The 22,480-nt window shown below is 37.7% G+C and overlaps 1 protein-coding gene across 6 annotated transcripts; it reads right to left on the reverse strand.

Annotated features, from left to right (window-relative positions):
• Positions 1–214: 214 nt before the first annotated feature.
• On the reverse strand, positions 215–22,390 carry arfip2b (ADP-ribosylation factor interacting protein 2b). Of its 6 annotated transcripts, none has more exons than XM_066650859.1 (10): positions 22,135–22,390; positions 16,387–16,497; positions 14,567–14,599; positions 12,094–12,202; positions 8,734–8,796; positions 7,346–7,458; positions 3,900–4,121; positions 3,427–3,584; positions 2,822–2,996; positions 215–2,041 (listed from the first exon to the last, which is right to left on the reverse strand). In XM_066650859.1, the coding sequence occupies exons 2-10, from the start codon at positions 16,483–16,485 to the stop codon at positions 1,886–1,888; spliced, it is 1,128 nt and encodes a 375-aa protein (XP_066506956.1). In that variant the 5' UTR covers positions 16,486–16,497; positions 22,135–22,390; the 3' UTR covers positions 215–1,885. The 6 variants fall into 6 exon arrangements, with proteins under 6 accessions (XP_066506956.1, XP_066506955.1, XP_066506958.1 ...); XM_066650858.1 differs by having other exon boundaries at positions 14,543–14,599; XM_066650861.1 differs by lacking the exon at positions 14,567–14,599.
• Positions 22,391–22,480: the final 90 nt, after the last annotated feature.

Below are 22,480 nucleotides of genomic sequence, written 5' to 3' on the forward strand. Positions count from 1 at the left end.
ACCCAAGTGGCTTCAATTAAATGAAACATATCATATATATCAGCATGGGTCCAAAATTCACATTTGTGCATCCCTATTTATAACAGTTATCAGGGTTGATGACTGTTCATTTTTAAATTTTCTGTAAAAATTGCTTTTTTGTTTTATTAACATATAAAGATTATTTTCCACAAACCTCAGACAAATTGGAAAAAGCACTAACAGCAAAAAAAAAAAAAAAAAAAAAAAATTAAATACAACCACTGGATTGGAATGTAAATGTAAGTTTATGTTAGAAATTACAATAACGATCTAATTTGGGGAGAATTTTACTCGCCAGCAAACCTTTGAAATTAACATGAGAGTAACATTATTGTGGTTAGTCTGTGGGGTCTTTGTGGTGACTAGCTTCAGTGCTCTGAACAAAAGAAAACAAATTAAATGGAGGAAAAAATTGATAAAAATAATTAGATTCTTCAAACTAAATATGATTATTGTTAAATAAGTTTAAAACAAAACAAACAAGAAAAACATTGACATGGATTGATAATGCTTTCAATGTGCTTTTGAAGTTTCACTAGACAATGTAGTGTACGCTTTGGTACAAGACGACAAAAAGTCACAGGTAAGGACTAATCAAAGCACATACAATAAATCATATAGACAACTCCAGACTATGGTTCTTGGATTAACGTTTGATTGTTAAATTAAAATAACAAATATACAAACAAAATCATATAGAAATGAATACATTACACTGAAATTTACCACAACTAACACAGACAACACCCTTAGCCAAGTGCCCTGGCTATTCAGATAAATACAAGCTTTTAACGGTTTCTTAGAGAATGTCCAGACCTGGAAATGTTGTGTACACCCCATTCTGTCCATCTAAACTAATGGCGCCTGGACCCAAACTGGAATTATTACACATCTAAACCCCAAGATATATTGTACAGTATATATTTGCGATGATTATTTAACACAGGATTGCTGAAGAGTACATGTGAAACGCAAAGATTATAGCAGCTGGAACAAAACCTTCCAGATTTCATTCCAATAATTAGGAACCTATCAGAAAGTAGGGCTCACCTGTGGACTCCATGAAATTGAATACCTCAACATGAGCATGTGGTTCTAATTTCAGAGGTGTTAACTTATGACCTGCATCAATGCGCCGCAAATAAGAGCACTAAGCTGCACTAGAGTTTTTGTAGTAATATGATCGACTATAACCACAGTTATGAACATTCCCTTCTGCTTCACGGGACCTGGTAAACTCATGGATGTTCTAAGGTAAATGTTGAATATTTTAGCTGGACATTTATGAAAATAAATTACACAGATCTATTGTCGCACAGAAGCCGTCTATAAATTCTTTCTTTAAAAATTCATAAACAGGAATGCACAGTCCTTTGGACTGTTACACTTCCACCTTGCATTTGAAGGAAAAAAAAAAAAGAAACAACATTTTTGGAAAAAATGTTCTTCATATGGGCACTGGGAGTGGAGAACGGTTTTCTTGTTTGTGGCAGAGTGAGAGAAAATTTTAAAGTTCACAGAAGTTCTGATTGATGCCCACAGGTCATTCCCTGGAGAATTCGGTCAGATTCCACTGACCTTGTAGTGTTCAAACTTAAACCATGACAGCCTTTGGGGTGTGTTAGATACAAGTGTTGCTTATTCTCATGATCAAACACAATTTCTGGCCAAACAGAGAGTAAGAGGCAGAGGTGTGGAAGAGGAGAAGGTTTGAAAAGGCAGCAGCCCCTGTCTTCTACATTAGAATAGCCAGGCGTTTGCTGCTCTGCTGTAAAGGCTGGACTACAAGGGGCTGGTGCTCACTCTGTCTGGATAAACTGGTGAAAAGGAAAGAGGGTGGGGTCAAATGGTGCTATGGGCATTTTCACTGCTCCTCAAGCCAGGATGGCTTGTCAGCTCCTGGAGGTTTGAGCTTTATGTTGAACTGCTTGAGGGTCTGTTCCAACTGCTGCTGGTTTCCAGCGAAATAGGCAGAGATGGCATTGTGGAAAAGAAGAAGTTGCTTGTGCATCACTTTCACCTGCAAGAAGGGAAAAAAATGGTGAGAACTCTAGTGGGAGCAAACACATCCCTTTTAAAAACTAAGAACAATCAACTTTAACTAATGACATTTGCACTCCATGTGTTCTCACTTCAGGAAAGACCAAGTAAACAGGAAATGGTTATCATTCGAGATGATGCATGTGAGTAAGGTGTTCTGTTTTCTGGTGTGTTCAGGTTTGTCAGTTTGGTTAGATTATAACAAAGCCTAGTGCGGTTCATTGGAGTAATCAAATCAAAGTAGTCAATGCACCATTTTGAACTCTGGTGCGAACCAAATTAGCCATGTTCCAAGATGTTACAATAATCTTGACGTGAGGGACCAGAGTGAGTTAAAACAAACAATGAACAGAAGAGAAACTTCCTTTCCTCTTCAAAATAAAAGTCCTACATGCATCATATGTCATTTTTTAATGTACTTTGGATTAATTGTAAACGTGTCAGTGTGAACTCGAACCAAACCAGGACTAAAATGTAACAATGCATCATTTTCTTATTTGGACCAGACCAAAGGAACCAAAAGAACACACCCTTAAAAACCTTATCATGGCTCAGAAGTCTACAGAACTTATATATTTGCTCACAACCTGTATGCAGCACAAACACTTACAGCAACCCAACTTGGTTTAGGAAAATCAGACTCAACGTTGAACAAAAAGCTGAGATCAAGCTGATTGTGTTTTATACAGTTATACATTCCATACACCACTCTCTGCATGTTACACAGAATGTGATGCAGTGAAGTGAGAAATGTGAAAACCTTGTTTTCCTCGAGAAACTTGAGCTTGATAGTGACGTCACTGCGGAGTCGCTCATATTTTTCCTTCTGGATCTGGTACTGCTGCTGAGCAGTATCTATACGGGCCATGGTGACAGCATCTCGAGGCCCCATGTTCAACTCCTCCAGATCAGATCTGTAAGCATCAAACTCCAGTCTAGAGAATGAGACCAGAAGATACACATACAACTTTGTATTAGAGAAATGTAAACTCGACTTATAAAACATTTAATGGAGATGTGAACATACACACATTTTAAAGTTAAGTGAAATTTCTAATTCAGAGACAAGGTATCATATATTGGCTTGAAGGCACTAAATAACACAACAGCTTTAACTATAGTTAGCTTAGCGAGTTCAATGTTGTCCTTTACAATCTAAAAACAAAATGATTCAGCATCTATTCTCTTTATTACTACCAAAGCAATCAAATTGGCAGTAACATTAATCCTATACTACTGAAATGTATTAATCGTCAGGGTGCCTCACACCCTGGATAGGACATTAAAGTTAAAAAAAAATAAATAAAATAACAACATGTTTTTCAAAACATAAACATAGTTTACATTTATCACCAGAGTTCGTACCTTGCATTCTCATACATCTTGATGGTCATGAGTGTGTCCTCCATTGTTTTATTGACAAGTGTGTTGATGCTGGATACAAAAAAGTTAATGGCACCCAGCAGGGTCTCTCCATTCTTACATAACAGTTTTTGGGTTTCTGCGTTGTAGCCAAATTCATCCTGAAATTATAAGTAACAAGTCAGTGGTCAGAACTGTAAACCCTGCACTAAAAGAGTTTTACTTAGTTCTTCAGAAGACCATTCACCAAAATCACACTCATATTAAGCTTATGGCAAGCAATGATCCACAAAATGAATGTCCATAGCTTTATTGTTGATAGTATGAGAGAGAGAGAGAGACGCATTAGGTAAAATATATCTAAAAACATCAGGCACAGACATTCATGTTTCTATATTACATTTACTATTTAACTGATTCTCAAAAGAAGATAGATTCGTTTTTAGGTTTCTAGTAGTGATGGGATAGCAGCTCACCCGCAGCTCTGGAGATTTCTGGCTGAGGTCAGCAAAAGTATCTCCCAATGCATGCTGTGTCTGAACCATGCTGTAGAAGTGGTTGGTGAGAGCACGGGCCAAGCGGAGAACATTCTCATATTTCTTCTTTGTGTCCCGCAGAACTTCAATCTGAGCTTCCAGCTCCAGGTCCACAGTCCTCGAGCCTCGTCCAAACCGTTCTGAGATCAGCTGCTTAGTGCACTGAGACAGGGTAGAGACAAATTCAACATGAATGAATTGAGGATAAAAAGTTTTTTAAAGAACACAAAAAAAAAAAATGATGAAAAACTTCTACGCAGGAAGCATGTTCTTTAATAACCAACACTGACTGTACCTAACTTCTGCTGAGTAACTACTGTTCTCAGGGATGCTCAAAGCTGGTCCTGGAGATCTACCTGCCCCTGGAGATCTCAGATCCAACACACACAGGTGTAATATTCAAATGCCCAGAAGGCCTTCATTAGCTTGATCAGGTGCGCTTCATTAAAGTTGGAGCTACACTGTGCAGGGTGTTAGATCTCCAGGACCAGGAGTGTGCAGCCCTGTTTTACATGATCAGAAAATCCCTGATGTCCTCATCTTGTAAACATTTCACAAGGAATTGACCAACAGATACTACAGTAATAAATATAAAAATATATTTGTTTGTTTATTAGAAAAGATGTTTCCCATTCCGTTTCAAAGTAAACATAAGGGATTTTTTCTAACAATGACCATACATATTTTATTACTAAACTGAGGTAAATTTATGTAACTTGTTTTCTCCTTTCTAACAATTTCCTGCCAGGTTTGCCCTGAAGACTTAACGTGTAAGCAGGTAGTGTCGCAGTCACACAGCTCCAGGGACCTGGAGGTTGTGGGTTCGATTCCCGATCCAGGTGACTGTCTGTGAGGAGTTGGTGTGTTCTCCCTGTGTCTGCGTGGGTTTCCTCCAGGTGCTCCGGTTTCCTCCCACAGTCCAAAAACACACGTTGGTAGGTGGATTGGTGACTCAAAAATGTCCGTGTGTGTGTGAGTGAATGTGTGAGTGTATGCGTTGCCCTGTGAAGGACGGGCGGCTTGTGCCCAATGATTCCAGGTAGGTTCTGGACCCACTGCGACCCTGAACTGGATAAGCAGTTACAGATAATGAATGAATTATATGTCTCATTTAAATGAGAAAATGCGTTTTCAGTCTACATTGAGAGTAGGTAGGCTGTCTATTACCTGAAGCAACCACTCAAATAGCTTAAAAGAATTGCAGCTCGTAGTGAATATTCAATGGCATCATTTGGCTAGGAGACAATATTTCAAACCGGAAGCCTCATCAAAACTGTTTCGTTACACAAGACGCAATATATTCAGGTTTGTGTACTTTATATTTTAGAGGGCATTATAAAAATATACTTTAAACCTGTATACATTTCTGGATGGTGGCTTTTTATTACAGCTCCAGGGACCTGGAGGTTGTGGGTTCGATTCCCGCTCTGGGTGACTGTCTGTGAGGAGTTGGTGTGTTCTCCCCGTGTCCGCGTGGGTTTCCTCCCACAGTCCAAAAACACACGGTTTGGTAGGTGGATTGGCGACTCAAAAATGTCCGTAGTGGTGTGAATTTGTGTGTGTCTGTATTGGCCTGTGAGGGACTGGCGCCCCCTCAAGGGTGTATTCCCGCCTTGCACTCAATGATTCCAGTTAGGCTCTGGACGCACCGCGACCCTGAATTGGATAAGCCGTTGCAGATAAAGAATGAATGAATGAACGAATGTCTGCAACTACGATTTTATAGGAGTTTGGTTTTCTACCCACTTCTGATGTATAAACACCTAGTGCTTTTATGGGAAATCTACCAAAATCAATTACACATGAAAATACACAAAGACATAGCAAACTGTCATCTGTTTGTTTGAGCAAGTGCATTTCAAGAGTACTTACATAGTTCCCCTAAAATGGTGCCTTTCTTCGTGAACCCCCTTACATAAACACCTCTTATCATATTCGTCAAAGTAGTAAAAATGAAAAGAAACAAAATTATCTTGTTTTCAAGTTAAGCTGTCGTAAAGATCACAGTCAAAGGAAATGTAAGCACTCAACATATTTACAACATTGAGGGTGTTAGTGACTCGTATTTTATTGCACTTTGGCTCCCTCTGGAGGTCAAAAGTTAATAACATTATTTTTCAGGCAGAGTCCTAGGAGAGCCATGCAGCATAGTTTAGTATTTTCTCAGCTCAAGCATGTCTTAAAATAGTCATGAGATAAGTAAGGTGTGTGAGGGCAAATAAGACCCACACAGTATGACTGGGATTAACAACAATTGCATTAGAGGAAAAGACAAAGGAAAACTTAGCATCCAACAACCTTCTAAATTGTAAACTTGTTTGTCAAGCAATGCCTCATTTGTAAGAACTGTGGAAGCAATAGATTAAAGAATAAGACACTGTTTAATTACCTACATTGCTTCTGAAAATGATTTAAATACTAATACATGTAACTGCAGGACAACTTGATACTAATTTCCCTTTCTGCAAAGAGTCATATTCAAACATTTAGCACACCAGTTAATACCCAAAGAAGACATTAAAGCAAGAATTTAGAAAAGAATGGTTTAACTGTTTCTTCTGATTCGGTTAAGTATTTTGAATTAGTTTTGTGTATGAGGGAGATTGCTGGATATCTGGAGTGTTAAGAGGTTAAAAACCAGCATGAAAAAGAATCGTGATAAAATCAAGATTGTGATCCTGCAATAAAATAAAATAAAATAAAATAAAATAATTATAATAAATTTAAAATAAATAAATAAATTGTGATAGTGTATCTTTGCCAAACTGCCCACCCCTAGGTGCTCTATAAATAAACTTGCATTCCTTAACACAAATGTAGTAACACTGGCAAGAGTAATTTATCATTTCACTACAACAGTCACCTTGTTACATTTTAATGGCTGACAAGATCTCTGGATATCAAAAAGCTCTCGGCTAGTCAAATCTACTTGAGGTAAGCTGCAAACAGTGTTCATTTTAAATTAACTTACATTTGAGTAAGCGTACCATTCTGCAATTGGTTTTGTTAGGTTTGCTGAACTGCTGGTACATTTGTGGTGCTTTTTTTATTTATTTTTTATTTTTTTGCTTGGGAATGATGCTTAAAACTCCACGTGCTTAAATTTTTTCCCAACAATATAGAATGTGGAAATAACTGGTTTTATTTAGACATCAATCAACAAAAACTTACTGCACTTGGACTAGAGGACTTTATTTTTCGACATATCAACAGTGTGTGAGCAACTTGAAACTACATATAGTTCAAAGGCTCAACTATAAATCTGCTTAGTTTATCATCCAATGCTTTACCATCTTTAACATGTTAACACTACTAGAAATAACACATATTTTAAGAAACAGCCTAAGACACTGCTACATGTATGACATGTATGAGAATGCTCATACCTTATAGGTGTTCAAGCCCCATTTCTTCATCATGTCAAACTTCTCCACAGCAACCCCTCTTGTGGCTTCTTCTGCCATCATGGACGAACTGCTGCTATGGTGCATGCTAGATCCTGACACACAACCAGACAGAGCAGGTTTAAATCTAATCGCCAAGTCTCAATTCAAACAATTAAATGAGCCATTAGCTCTAATTAGTACTGCCATTGTCACAGCAGAGAGGCAGCTCTGCACAGTGTGCTACAGAATATAGAGGAGTGAAATAGAATATGGAGTGAGTGAGACTGAATGAGAGTGTGATGTTTTTGTCAGTGATGGAGGATTGTCCCAGGGGGGTTTGGGGTACCTGGGATACTGGGGAAGTCATCTGATTGGCTGGCTATCCGGCTGGCTGCGGATTGGCTGGGGGCAACACTAACGCCCCTACACTTCATTCGCAGGTCTGGAGGGGTGTGGCCAGGGACATATGGGATATGGAGGGTATTCAGGGGCATTTGGATTTAAGGTATTGGTAGTGGTTTGAAGGATGAATAAAATGGGTTAATTGTTACATTGCCAGAAATGTAACAAGGTTTAGTGGGTGATGGGAAGGCAATATAAGGTAGTGTATGTGTGTGTGAGGTTGAGGAAGGAGGGGGAAGAAAGCGGAAGTTGGATCAAATGTAGGAACAATAGGAAAACATAGAGGTTGGGGTAGGTAAAAGAGACAAAAAATATAATGAAATTGAGATGATAAGATGTGAAAACATGAATGAAGATGAAAGTTCAACACTGAATAATGCTGGTAGAAAATAAGCAGACAGAAGTAGATTCTATAATTACCTATTAAAACAGAACCAAGTTTGAGTGACAAATGTATGAACACAACAAAATATAGGAATTCTAATATTAATGGCCCTTTAACACAGATTAAACGTGTTGTTACTCTTTATCTCTGGTTTATAATTTTGACCTAAATATCTTTGGAACCGTTTTGAAATAATTAAAGGGTATTTGCAAACATTTCAGACACAACAAACACAATTTAACTCCAGTATGAAATTATTCAGGCAGGACAATCTGTTAACAGGGATTAATCCATGAGCTGAAAGACATTAACAAAAGCAACCTTCTTCCCTGGCAAAGGAAGAGAGAATGGAGCAAAGTAAAGCATTTACAGCCTGAGAGGAAACACGATCCACAAGCCTAGAGGAGAGGAATAAAGGGAAGTGATTTAATCTGTCCTTTAGAACCCTCGACCTTAGAAAAAATAAGTGAGGAATGAAAACTGCTGAGGCAGTAACGCCTGACACCACACTGAGCAAGCAGAGAGAGAGTGAGAGAGTGAGAGAGAGAGAGAGAGAGAGAGAGAGAGAGAGAGAGAGAGAGAGCTAAGAAGGTTGAATAACCTTGTCCATCAACTGGAATGTGCCTGTTGCCCAGAAATTCAGCGTTGTAACGAACAGCCGGGCCTGAGAGAACATAGACAGAATGTTTTCACTCAGTCACCCACCAGGGAGTGCTAGAGCTAGAAGTGAGGATGCTGAAGAAAACCTAATACAGGATCATTACCTATTAACAAACCTATTGTTACTCTGGCATAACACAGATAGCAGTTTCAGTCGAGCTTCTGCAACAATGACAGCAGAAACACTGAGACACAGAGATACTGATTGTAAAAAAACAAGAGATTTCAGAGGATAAATAAGGATTCTCATAGAGAAAGAAATATATATATATATATATATATATATAAACCTTGCAACAGGAAGCAAGCCTGTCCTGGAAAAACCGGCCGGCTTTGTATTTCACTGCTGTCCAATCACAAACAGCAACTTTACAAGAAAAGGAAAAAACCTTCTTAACTTTCAAGTGAAGTCAGTGTAAAAAGATTTTATACAGAGTCATTTCATAGCATTTCTATTGGTCCATTCATCATGACATTTTTAAAGTGTGAAAGACAGCTTGTGTGTTTAAATTATGTACTAAGCTGGGGAGAAAAAAAAAAAAAAAAAAAGGTTTTGACTGGACAGCGACGATTATTTCTTTTTTAGCACCTCCTGTAAATTAGGTTTTGTCATAAACAATGCCCTATTCCCTATAAAGTGTACTTTAAAGATTTATAATACTAAGATTACTACACCACTACGCTGCGTATGATATAGTGTAGAGGAAGAAGTCTGAGATTATTGTGGTGGTGTAATTGCAGCGCAACACACACACCAATGCTGAAGTATAAACACTCAAAATAGTGTCATGTTTGTGTAGCGTCAGCACAGAAGCATTATTCTTCAGTTGTAAAGCTCCTAATGTGTTTGAGGCAATTATTGCAATAACAACATATTATTTTGGAAAAGAGAACAAATATTTACAGAAATATATAAATAAATAAATATTTACACAAATTGTCAGACCATATATTTTGCTGTTCTGAAAAAAACTGTTTATTTACAAAAATGTAACAGAGCCTGTGAAAGTTATGGTACATTTTATGTTTATTCATACACTGAACAATCACAGAATTAGGAACACCTACATTGTATCTATATTCATCGTCTATTTTATCAGCTCCACTGACCATACAGGAGCACTTTGTATTTCTACAATTACAGTCCACCCTGTCCTTCAATGGTCAGGACGCCCGCAGAGCGTGTATGATTTGGGTGGTGGATCTACAGTGATAGTGTTGGTGACAGTGTTATTGTGTGTTGTTCTGGCATTAGTTGGATCAGACACAGTAAACTGACTTAAAGACACACCAGCAGCATCTACATCACGTTTAATGTAATAGACACAAATTTCACAATTTCCAGAATAGTTAATAACTAGGGGTGTAATTATTTCAAAACTGCACCAAATAACACTATCCACATGTAGATACCTCTTCTAATAAGAGGTGCCAAAGAGTTTTTAATATTTATTTTTTTAAGGGGCCATTTGAGAACATTTATTTTACGAGCCAACACTATCAAAAACCGGATCAATCTGTGACTTCAAAATTAAACCTCAAGTGAACGTGTTGGTAAATGTAACTATCACATAAAGCTTCCATTTTTAATTTAATCATTTTATCTCAAAACATGTGGGCAGGGTTCACTCACACGGCTAACAACACATTCAGCCAAATTAAACTCAAAACAGCTGAGTAAAAGAACTTTACAATAAACCATAATACGTTGCCCTAATCCCCCACCCTGCACTTTCAGTCATTTGAAAGCATGGGAAACTCAAGAGTTGAAAACAATAGAAGAGCTACTGAGGCTGAAAATTATGCAGGGTACTGAATGGAACCTCCAGAGTAGTGTGTGGAGGTGGTGAAGAGTGGGTGGGGGAAGAGAACTGCTTAAATGCTTCTCCCACTTTACAACATTGGTTTACAATGTAATTTCCTTCACCTAATGCAAATTAAATCACCAGGAAAAAAAGAAAACATAAAAGCATATTATTTCCTGTCAAAACCCAGCAACCAGAGCAGTTGACAAATTATGTGGCAATAAAAGACAGTGTCAGAGAAAACAAAACATATCATTAAACCTGCAGTAGGGCTGTCCCGGATACCTTTGTTTTTGGGCTTCGGATCTTGGGCGAATATTCTTGATGAGTGGGGTGGTGTATATTGTTGTCATTAACAAAATCCATTTCTGACCCCTGCTTTAATATCCCTCTCTCCAGGCTGAACCCTGGCTCAAAGTGCGGTTTTGCCCGTTACCTATGCTCACTAACCTGCTAACTACGGGCACAGACTATACAAAATTAAACCAGTTTGAGCTAAGGTGCTCTAATTTCAGGCACAATGCTGACAAAATTAATTGTGGTGTCACCTCGCTTCATTGAAATGTGGTGTTTTAGCGTGTTAGGCTGTTTTAAATGACTGAGTTTTAGGCTTCATTTGCACAAAGACTTTTATTTTGCTGAGTCTGAATACGGGTGGAGTGGGGAGAGCACTGTTTTTCCTGCTGGAGCCTGAATGTGGTGGAGCATTGCCTTAATAATCAAATTTAGCCAAAAATATAAGTATCTCAAAATTAGAAACCAAAGTCATACACCAATGAACAAATATGAACTAAGGGCACAGAGTGTACACAAATAAATCAGAGCTTCTTTGAGGTGTAAAGATGACACAATGAACTGTAGCTTTGCCATGCTCGGCTGTAAGTAGTTTGCTGTAGCGTGTTAGGCTTCGTTCAAGACTTTTATGTTGACAAGGCTGAATACATGTAGGGTGGAGGGTTGCCTTTATTGCCACATTTATCAAAAAAAAAAAAAAAAAAAAAAAAAAAAAAAAAAACACACAAGCCCTAAACAGATTCTACCTAAAAGCATTTTTATTTTCTTAAAAAGGAGAGTCCATAATTTCCATGCAACTTTAATTAAAGGAATAAAGGGGAAAGATTCCAATATAGGAATCTGTAAAAGTATCATTTTATAGAAGGGAGAGGGGGGGAGGGAAGAGAAAAGGAAAGGAAAAACTAACAAAACTGGAGATAAATGTTTTTACCGGACAGCGACAAAACGCTCTAAACTCGAAAATCCTTATCCTCAAATGTTGTGAATATAATTTTCCATATTTGTCACTAATATTCCCCAGAGAATGTTCATCTGCTAGACGAAAACCCTGGATTTACATCTGAAATACATTTAATTTCTAGAAAAAAGGGCTGAGTGCAGTTTGATTGCGCCCAGACCAAACTCACATGGAACATAAGTTTAAGCCCTGGTACAAAAAAAAGAAGAAGAAAAAAATGACAGAGTGAAAGGGAGAGCGATACCTTTGATAGAGCTGGTAGGAATGATGCCTTCTGCTGTGCCACCATAGCCACCTGATACGATGCTGGTTTCGTTAAGGTTGGGTCCAGATACCATTACCTGCTGCAAATCCTACACACACACACACACAGAAAGATGTTTTAATCTTTTCTTTCAAAAACCTTGTGTACACTTGCTAAAAAGAAGAAAGATAAACTGGCCTTTAATGCAGTGAGATACAAAATCAAGAACAAATAGATCTGTTAGATGGTTGTTAGGAAATAATTTGTAGTAAATTTAACTTATACAAATATGAATGTGCATTTTAATTTGCTCACACATTAGTTTTGCATTTTTAATGCTGCATCTTACTTTTTCTTATTAATGTCCACTTATGTTTGTGGGTGTTTATGTATCAACAACAGTCATAATTCATTTTGTATAACTTTATTCCAACTTCTATTCATAGAATAGAAGTTAGAATACAGGATTTCACAGAACTAATATACCAGTATCTGTTTGGTCGAAGAATTGTTTGATTGCATTTATAGGGAAAAATAAATAAAATAATTCAAATACTGTAAGTGATAAAGTGACACTATAATGATGTTTACTCTAATAATTATCTGTGTTGGACGATGCTATGGTTTTCAATTAAATAATTAAAGTAATTCTACTTTGATTTTAATTAGTTGTTGCTATGCCTTTAAATGTTTTTTTTTTACTCGTTTTTAACTGTATAAATATAGTTACTTCATTCAAAGCGCAGTCCAGTCCTAAACACAATGTATAACCTTAGCCTAAATGTTTATAGACATGGCTTGCTTTAATTAACTTGGACTGTATTGACAGGGAGTGAACAGAATATTTTGAAATAAAAGTTTAAGGGTTTGTTCTAAAAACTGAGAAAAAATTTGGTTTCTTTGGGTTCTTTTAAGACTGGCCATTGGCAGTCAGATTCAGTGCAATAGTAATGTCTTATTCATCACTAAACAGGGTGCACTTGTGAGTGTGCAGCAGGAAGGCACTGATTACATCAGCAGCGAAGTAAGTAGTATCTGATGCCAGATAGCCTAAACAGTCCTCTCCCAAACTGTAGTCCAATCATCTCCTCCAACCAGTCGAATAAAACAAAGGCATGTAAACACTGATGGGGAAATACAGCAGTGAAAGTTGAGACTCAGCATTTAGGTGGGTGTTAAATGCCTTACAGGGATAACTGTGTGGAATCATGAACTTTTGCTTGTGTTTGGCATTCTTTCTGGAACAAACGTCAAATGCACGCTCACTGCAAACTGTCACAAATGCTAATGATAGATTAGTAACACACTACATATTGGCGTACACTCAGTGTATAAACACCACACCACAGACAAGAGGTTAAAAGGAACAAAAAATCCATTAGAACCATAACTGTCCTGAAGTCATTGTTCTAAATGGATTTTTATTTTATAAGAAATAACACTGCTTCTAATGTTCAATTGCTGGTTAATAGTTCTGTAGGAATACAGCAGGATGTTTCTCAAAGTAAACAGCAAATGAGAATTGCACATTACACAATTTCCAGTATGAAATGTAACCTCAGCAGATATCCAAGTAAACAGGCCTGATCAACACCATTAATACATTAATACTTTTGAAAAACATCCTGCAAGTTCTGTAAGAATCAGGGACATAAGATAATGCCACACACACATACACACACCAGAGGTCTGCTACTCGACACGAGCCTGACAAGATCTGAAAAAATCATCAGGTTTTTAAAGCAGGTTTTTATTGGTCCAAATTTTTAAATCCAAATTCGGTTTGTGATTTTTATGTTTGTCCTTAAAGCACTGTGCTATGTAAGTTTCATGAATTATTTGCACTTTCCTTCTTGTTCATGCTCCTTCTCTTGATGTTATAACACAAACTCATTCAGAATAGTCCCAGAGTTTAAGGACAGGATGAAAGTTCCCCTGAATGAAAAAGGGATGAAGGTCAACAGTGCGCAATTTCAATGTGCATGATGAGAGGACTGCTAAATCGGTAGAGAGCTCTCAGTGAAGTGTACCCATACTAATTTTTATAGATTGTGTGGTTGAATATTCAAAAGGTTCCAGGGCTATGATTATATGTCATCATCAAATGCTAATTTTAATAAAATAAATAAATAAAATATTGTACTGTACATGTATAATATATTAGCTCATCCCTACCTTTTGTAGTCCTCATCCCAAATGCTTAATAAAAAAAGCATGGGTTTCTTTGATAATAAATCTGTGTTAGTGCATGTGGATGAGTTCAGGTAAAGGTTGAGTTTTAATATTTATCAGTCAGGTCTGGCGAAATCTCAGTCATGCATACGGGTCGAGTTAGGGCTTTAATGTCATGCCTTTGAAGACCTCCAACACACATACACTTTGTTTTCTCACGCACAGACACACACACAGCCATTGTGGGCTCTGAACCCTCCACCAGTGCTCTTCTCACCCTTTGGCCTTGGGGGTGCCCTACCTTCTCATCTAATCCCCACTGTACCTTTCGAGCCTGCACAGACATGAGTGGAAAAGGATGACAGAAAGACATGAAGAAAAAAAAATGAACAGTGCATAAACAAAGACACGTGCTGATTTAAAACAAACAAACAAAAAAGTGATGATGAAAATCTCATGTGCACTAAGTGTATTTATAAATGAAGTTGACCAAAATAAAATCCATATATATATATATATATATATATAACATCAACAAATTTCTCTAACAAATCTAAACATGTGTTAATTGTTTAAAAATAAACGATTACAAGCATATAAGAAAATGTTTTGATCATTAGCACTGATTGATTTTGGGCAGCAAACACAGGAAAAGTGCACAGCACTGATATGGAAACTTAAAAAAAAACAAAAAAAACAAAAAACAACAAAAAGTGAAAAATGAGGTTTCCTGTGTCAGAGAATAACACTAGGGGTTTATATCCCAGCCTTTACTTTAAGAAGCTATTTTAATAAATACTGAAATTATTTCTGAAATAAAGAATAATTTTTTGGAATATAAATACTCACAGAACCACTTTTACACAAACATGCATTGTCAAAATCCTGGAATATATCACATTACACGTCAAAGAAAACGTGTTGAGTGGATATGCCACGCGTCACTTTCTACTTCTTCAAGTTTAGAAAATTGAAACAAAAAATAAAGGGTGTTTGCCTTTATTTGCCTTTGACCAATTAATCACAGGCAGGCAGAAGGTTATTGAGAAACCCACAGATTGCACATTGTTTCAATTCAAAATATTCAGAACAACAAAGTGCCATCTGTCACTGTCTGAACCAGCCAAGCATTTTGAACACATTGTATAAATCAGGCAACAGCTTCTAAAATAACTGTGATTATCAATGTTTATCTACCAGTTAAAGTGTGTCTGGATTCCAATGTTTTTCTAATCCAAAAGTGTGAAAACAAGTATAAATGACCACACTGTGTCTTATAGAGACAGCATTGCCAAAATCATATAATACTGTTAAATATTTAAGTAATATGTATATGAAATACACTGTCAAAATGGACCAGGAAAAAAAGATTATAAAATAAAAGGTTCTTTTTTTTCTTTTAACTATTTTAATAGTTACACATTAAGCCATGTTCTTGGCCAAAATGACAAAAAAAAATCTACTTTACATATTACTTTTTACATACTGTAAATCACCTCTTTTGGTGAGCAAACAGAGCAATGTTTGCTTAGCATTTCTTTCCCGGATCTAGAGGATGTGCACTGTTGTTTTGTCTAGGTGTGTCTTGGGACAATGGAACTACTCCACCTTCTGTTTACCAAAGGCTCAACACTGGGAACATTCCCCCCCCCACCACCACCTCTTGTTAACATATAGCTATTTATGAACCCAAGAGAGGAAACTATGCAATCTAATTATGAATGCTTCCTGCACACTACACTGAAGTCTATTCTTAAAAGGGTTTATGCCTTCTTCATGTTTCTTGTACAGAAATTCCTCACCTGAGATCTGATATCCCGCACTTAGTGTTACAACAAGCACTTGCACAAACAACTAAACGAAGGGTAAATGTTTGAACCACCTGCTTCCTGGAAGTCTCTTTCTCAGGGCTTAAAGGTGAAATTGTGAAACTCACAGGTGCAGAGACCAGAAATGTACATGTTCTGTGCAACCACAGATGTGTCAAAAAGCCACTATGACAAGAATGTTTGGTCACTGCACACCACAAAGACACCACGTTGCAATGCAACAAGACCCACAATTCCTTTCATCCTCATTCAACACAAAACATTTTAAATGCAGAACAGGAGCTTTCCTCACCTGCTCCAGGCCATCATCTTCCCCAAGAGTCCTGGTGTCCCCATTACTGTTGATGGGGATCTCCATTGTGGCTGCTTTACTCATGATACTGTCCGTCATGCTGGAGTGTCACTGAAGGCAGGGAAGGAGTGTGAGAGAGAAAGAGAGCAAAAGCACACAGAGGAAGATAACAGATTTATACAGGGCCTGCTGAAGGTACCGCTTTCAAAAAATAAAATAAAATAAAATACTAAATGTCTTCGTTCTAGCACAGGTCTGCCAATAGCACTTGAATATTTGCTTTTTGTTTGTCTCATAGCCAGTCTTCTATTCTAGTTTAGAGACTTTTCATGGAGTACAGAAAGCTATAACCTACATTTTTAGAAACCAAGCAATTTAAGAGAGATTACCTCTCTGCATGGCTAAAAGCCTGGCCTTGAAAGTCCCCTTCAGGGCACAATAAAGCATAAATACAGTAGATCACTGTTATTTTTAAAGCTCCAATATGTCGTCGTCCCCCACACCCCCCTCATAAAAGACACACACAATGTTTGCTGCCTGTCAGTGTATATATAAAAAATTTTAGACCAGAAAGGAGCCCAACCCAGGCATAATCTATCAAAGGGGTGGTGGACACCAAGTTCAAATACAAAAATGTAATCTTTAGTCTACAGCAGACTCAGAAAACCTTCTACAGCTACTTTCCCTCCATTTGATTTTTAGCCCAAATTCTAAGGGTTTCATTTTTAAATAGAAAGGTCACAGTGGATTAGAGCTGTTTTTTTTTTGTCTTAAATACATAGATGCATACATATAAACTATATCACTTCCCATAACTCAGTTGCAGTTGGTGTCTTAAAGCTGAAAAACAATAAAATGGGCCTGCAGAACCAGTGCAAAGAAACACTGCTCTATAGTATATTCTCTAGAAATATACTAGAAAGTATACTATATTTTTAGTATTTTTCAAGCCTCAAAATGTTTTAGTTTAAAAAAAAATCATCATCAACCAATGGTCCTGTAGTGTTTTATAATATCAAATATTATGAAAAATTATCAGTATAAATTCTGCAATACATGGAAAATGCTGGTATGCCCTTGAAGCACAGGTTTTATTTTATCGAACATGTAAATATGGGCTCTTAATCAGAGTAATGCTGTAAATCTTATCCAGACTCACACTCTGACACGTAGTTGTGACATAACCAAGCAAGGAAATATAAACTCTGTTTTCCTCATTTCTTTTCCAATTAATCCAGTTACACAGGTCCAAAGCTTGACACAAAATCTTTTTATTTCAGCAAAACCTAGATTCTCTTAAGCCAGTTGACAATATGTGAGGAGTTTTGTGTGTTCTCTCCATGTCCACATGGGTTTCCTCAGGGTTCTCTGGTCCAAAAACACATGTTGGTAGGTGGACTGGCTACTCAAAAGTGTCCCTAGGTGTGAGTGAATTGCCCTGCTAGCACCCTTCCAGGGTGTGGCCCGACTTGCACCCAGTGATTCCGGGTAGGCTTCGGACCCACTGCGACCCTAAATTAGATAAGTGGCTACAGACAATGAAGGAATAAATGAATAGTGTCTTTTATTGCAGTATGCGAGAAATGTGCTGGAGTATCAACTTTTCTGCAACTACCACACTTACACATTTAAAGACTTACTTACTAAATACAGTTTAGTATACCATAGAAAGTGAGAGTACATGATGTGAATAGGTTGTCTACACTTCACTGTAATGCCTGCATCAAGCATAGCTTTGAACTGAAATATTGAATAAAATGAAACATCTGCTCCATAGCACTGACACAATCCTGATATTTTAACTGATGATTATTTGTCATACAAGTAACTGCAATTAACAATGTAACTGTCTGGTTTTTTTTTTAATACCCCCAGTATTTTAATAGGCCTTTATGCTTAATGCTAGCATAATAATGTACACACACTATTATGGTAAAGAACGTCAGTTTATTAAACAGTTTATTCATAAATATATGTAAAGATATGTGCCCCTTGTCCTGTTTTTAATTAAATTATATGTTTAATTTAATCGTATGTTTGAAAACGATATTTGCAAATTCTCAAAATAAGGAAAACAAATCACATGTACTATGGCTTAAACATCTGTTATGTACTGGCTTGGCATATTCTGGGAAAGGAATACTAAGGCTATGTTCACACAACAGGTAAAGAGGCCCAGTCATACGTGACACAGACGTGTCATACATGTGGCTGTGTGAACAGCACAAATCGCATTGAATCTGACTTTTTCACATCAGATTTGAGCCACTTTCATATGATCCATGTCCATCTGTGGAAATTCGACTCTGTCTGAAAGGTCAGGTCAGAATTCATGTGACTATTACATTCCTGAGAATAATCTCGGGCCTATGATCCAAAGCATTTTTTTTGTTTAATTTGAGGTGTTTAGGAGGTGGAAACGGCCAGGTCAAAGGATTTCCATTTTCTAAAAAATACTGGGAAATGAAATACCTGTAAAACTCCTGAAACCAGGCTGCTATCTCTCATTTATGAGAAAATGAAACACGTGGAAATTTGTATAAAGGTGTTTTTTTTTTTAATAAAACAAACGAGAAGACCTTTTTTTAGTAGTTCTATATCACTTTTATATTGCTCATGTCAGTATGAAGCTGTATAAATGTGGGTCCTGGAAATAATAAACTCATTATGCCTGTGCTTGTCTTCTTCTCTTTTGAAACCTGTGTTCATGAAATTTGCGCTTAGAGTGAAAGAAAAATCAATTCACGTTTTAATATTCAATAGAGTCTTTAATTAATACTCTGTTTTTAACATAGAACTAATTTGGAATGAAGAAAAGGGAGTTTTTTTTGACAAAGCGCTGCAGTAAAATACCAGTCTGGTCCCATTACTTCATTTAAAAAAACAAAAGTTCTTTGTATGAAACAGACGAACATCAGCGCCTGAAGCATCGTTCTTTGTGCGTGAGGCTCAGTTTAAAAAATCTGATTTGGTCACGAAATCAGATTTGGTATACTTTTACCTGTTGTGTGAACGTAGCCCGAGATAGTCGCCCGAGAGCCTCCGGAATGGCCAACTGCCGGGAAGAATCTGTTGGTGTTGTCCTCTTCCCTAGCAAACTGCGGTGGTGGATCCGCAGATGATTTATTAGGTTTGTTTTATTGGCACTTTTTACAGCCACCGTTTAATACTACCATTTGTTTAGAAATACATGTAAATGATATTCTGTTTGTTGGGATTTAAATAAAATATAATACGATCGCAGTCAGTGCAAATCATCGCGGTTAGCTCAAATAATCGCGATCATGTAATAATCACGACAGGTCTACTGTTCCATCAGAGAGGTAATTAATATAATTCAAACGTAAAAGTAAATATTGATCCTGAGAACCAGTTTTCAAGTTATCGTCACTGGATTATATTCAGATGTTCAAATATCACCAGATGACACGTATATTCCAACTTTTAAAACACTGTTGGCATCAGCCTTAATCATGACATGTGCTAAGTAGTTAGGAGTTATATTTCAATTAATAACATTACTTCAGTTGAATTACAGTGGTACAGTACAGTGCTCATACACAATCGCTTGAATAACATTTCAAATGTCTGCTTGTTGAGCATAGAAAGAATGTGTAGGTATTTTACTAAACATTAATAACTGCAGTTCTAAAACATCCAATTTCTTAATACCTTAAATAGCTAAGGTTGACAGACATGAATACAAGGGCTCAACGTAAGAAGCTGAAAATTGGTAAAGCTATTCAACAAACAACTGTAGTTTTGAAAAAGCTTAAGCTTCTGCACCGTCCCAATCCTGTCACATTTGTAAGAGGGCCATTAAAAAGAAGGATGGGGACAGGCTCTGACTTTCACTGGCAGCTCGTGGAGAAGCAGTGTGTGACTCAGCCATGGGAATGAGCATGGACAAACTTAAAAAAAAAAAAAAAAAGGCACAGTGCTCCCTAATGTGACTACATGTGACTCAATGGACATGGAATCAGCAACTGTGGCCTAGGCTCTCAAGGAGGGTCCACTTTGCAGCTCAGAGCTAAGGCCAGCAGTCACAGGACAAGCATAGTATCTAACAAATCTGAGAAACGTGATCTGCTTTCAAGGTTTCTCTTAAATATAAACTAGAATTAAGAGTACACTCAAGGAATAAGGCTTTGGTCTTTCACTAGAAAACAGATAAAGAACCCATCTAAAGGCAATGGGGAAGGATGGGGCAGTAGTCAAATGAAGAGGTGTGAACAGCAGTGGCTACCTGGAATGACCTAGGGTGATTATTTCACTTGCACTTTCCATACCACCACCGCTCCACATGCGCAGGTCTGGAGTGGATGGTCCAAAGCCTTTATGCATAAAGCACAAGCCAGAGGAAATGGCCTTTAATGAATTCACACTTACTGAAAGCTGATGAGTGGCAAGCCAGTACATAATAAATAGACTGTCTGCCACAGAGGAAGAAGAGTGTAAGGATACAGGGAGCTCAAAGCTCTCATCCAACACCTTTCTGAACAATCTATTTGCTTGGTTAAACTAAACTGTGACGCGGCCTCAGCCCAAGGTAAACAATGGGCTTGTACTGGCATTCTCAGCAGTGGGTTTAATCCTACGACTTTAGGGCTGTTCGAGCAGTCAACCGTTAATGCAAACTTTTAAGTTTCCTCTCGAATATTGAATTCATTTACTCTTCTAAGCCTACATTATTTGGAATCCATTGTTAAGCATCCAGAGATCAGTTTAGTTCATGAAATGGGGCTTTGGCCAGTTACTAGAGAGCAAACAAACCAAGAAGAGCCAATACAAAGTAAAATAAGTGCCTGTTGCATGCGTATTTACTATTTACAAGGACAATAACTGTCAGTTGTAATCATAAACTCCATACACATGCTGATGATATAAATGACGTTGATGACCCTGGCACTTCTTTAGACCAAAGTAAGTGTGACATGCAGGACTATCTAAACTTGTAGGGCCTCGAATGAAAACGGATCTAGAAATCAAAATAAATGAAACCTCCTGCTAATAATCACTGAAACACTGTACAGGTAAGTCAATGCAGGACTCAGGGCTCGTTTATATTAAGGTGCCCTCCTTCGTCAGGTATTGAATAGCAGTCTGCCACGTATAAAAACCAGTGGTGTAATGCACTCGAGCTTTACCAGCAATAAATCACTATGCCAATTGGTTATTTGTTGTAACTTTAATTATTTCTGAGCAAATGTATTCTGTGGCTGTATATGTCGAGATATTTTAGCTCTCAAATACGACTACACAGTCGAACCATGATTATAATGGGCATTATTAGTAGCCAAGACCCTGTCAGCAGATGGAGCAGGTGCAGGTGCAGGTGAACAGTGTACACAGGTTGTTGCTCTATGCCATTTCCTTTAATAATTATCTCAGAGAACCATACTATCGTCAGATATACAAGGCTTTTCCATAGAATACACAACTATTCTTTGAATGTATGGATAGTAATAGGTATGAACCCAATGTATGACATACGTCTGCGATAATAGTTCTGAAAATCAGTAAATAAACGTGAACAATGACAAACTAATCATCCGTGGTCAGCTGAGGAAAATGTGGCCCTCTCTCTCTCTCTCTCCCCTTTGGAGCGCGGGCTGAAACTGACGCTAGCAGCTGGCAACACAAAACACATTTATGTCCCCATATTTTTCTTCACGCAATGACACAAACTAAAAGCCCGAACGGAATAAACACTGGAACAGCGAGAATGAAGCAATGAATGTCTCTTACCTGTGCGTTTCCTACTCTAGGATTAGCTAGTGGTGGAGCTAGCGGTATAACGTTAGTCGAAGGCAGTTCATGCGCAGGTTTCCGCTGACAGGCTGAAAAACAGAGGGAAAACGGAGAATTCAGGGAAGCGAGGCTTTATCACGAGCGGCCCGCTCTCATCTTTGACAGGTTCCTCAGTGTACAGCTGCCAATCTGTATGCTAAAAGCGATAAAAGCCGAAGAGCGATCCCCCCCCGCAACCCCACAGCGCCGAGCGGTGAGAGAGGACGAAAGCGTTACGCCGCGGACAGCGTGCCGTACGTACTTTTAGCTACGCATTTTGCGTAAGGAAAGCGGCCATCTTGGG

Source organism: Hoplias malabaricus, chromosome 18, assembly GCF_029633855.1.
Source record: "Hoplias malabaricus isolate fHopMal1 chromosome 18, fHopMal1.hap1, whole genome shotgun sequence".
In the NCBI taxonomy this organism is placed as follows: domain Eukaryota; kingdom Metazoa; phylum Chordata; class Actinopteri; order Characiformes; family Erythrinidae; genus Hoplias; species Hoplias malabaricus.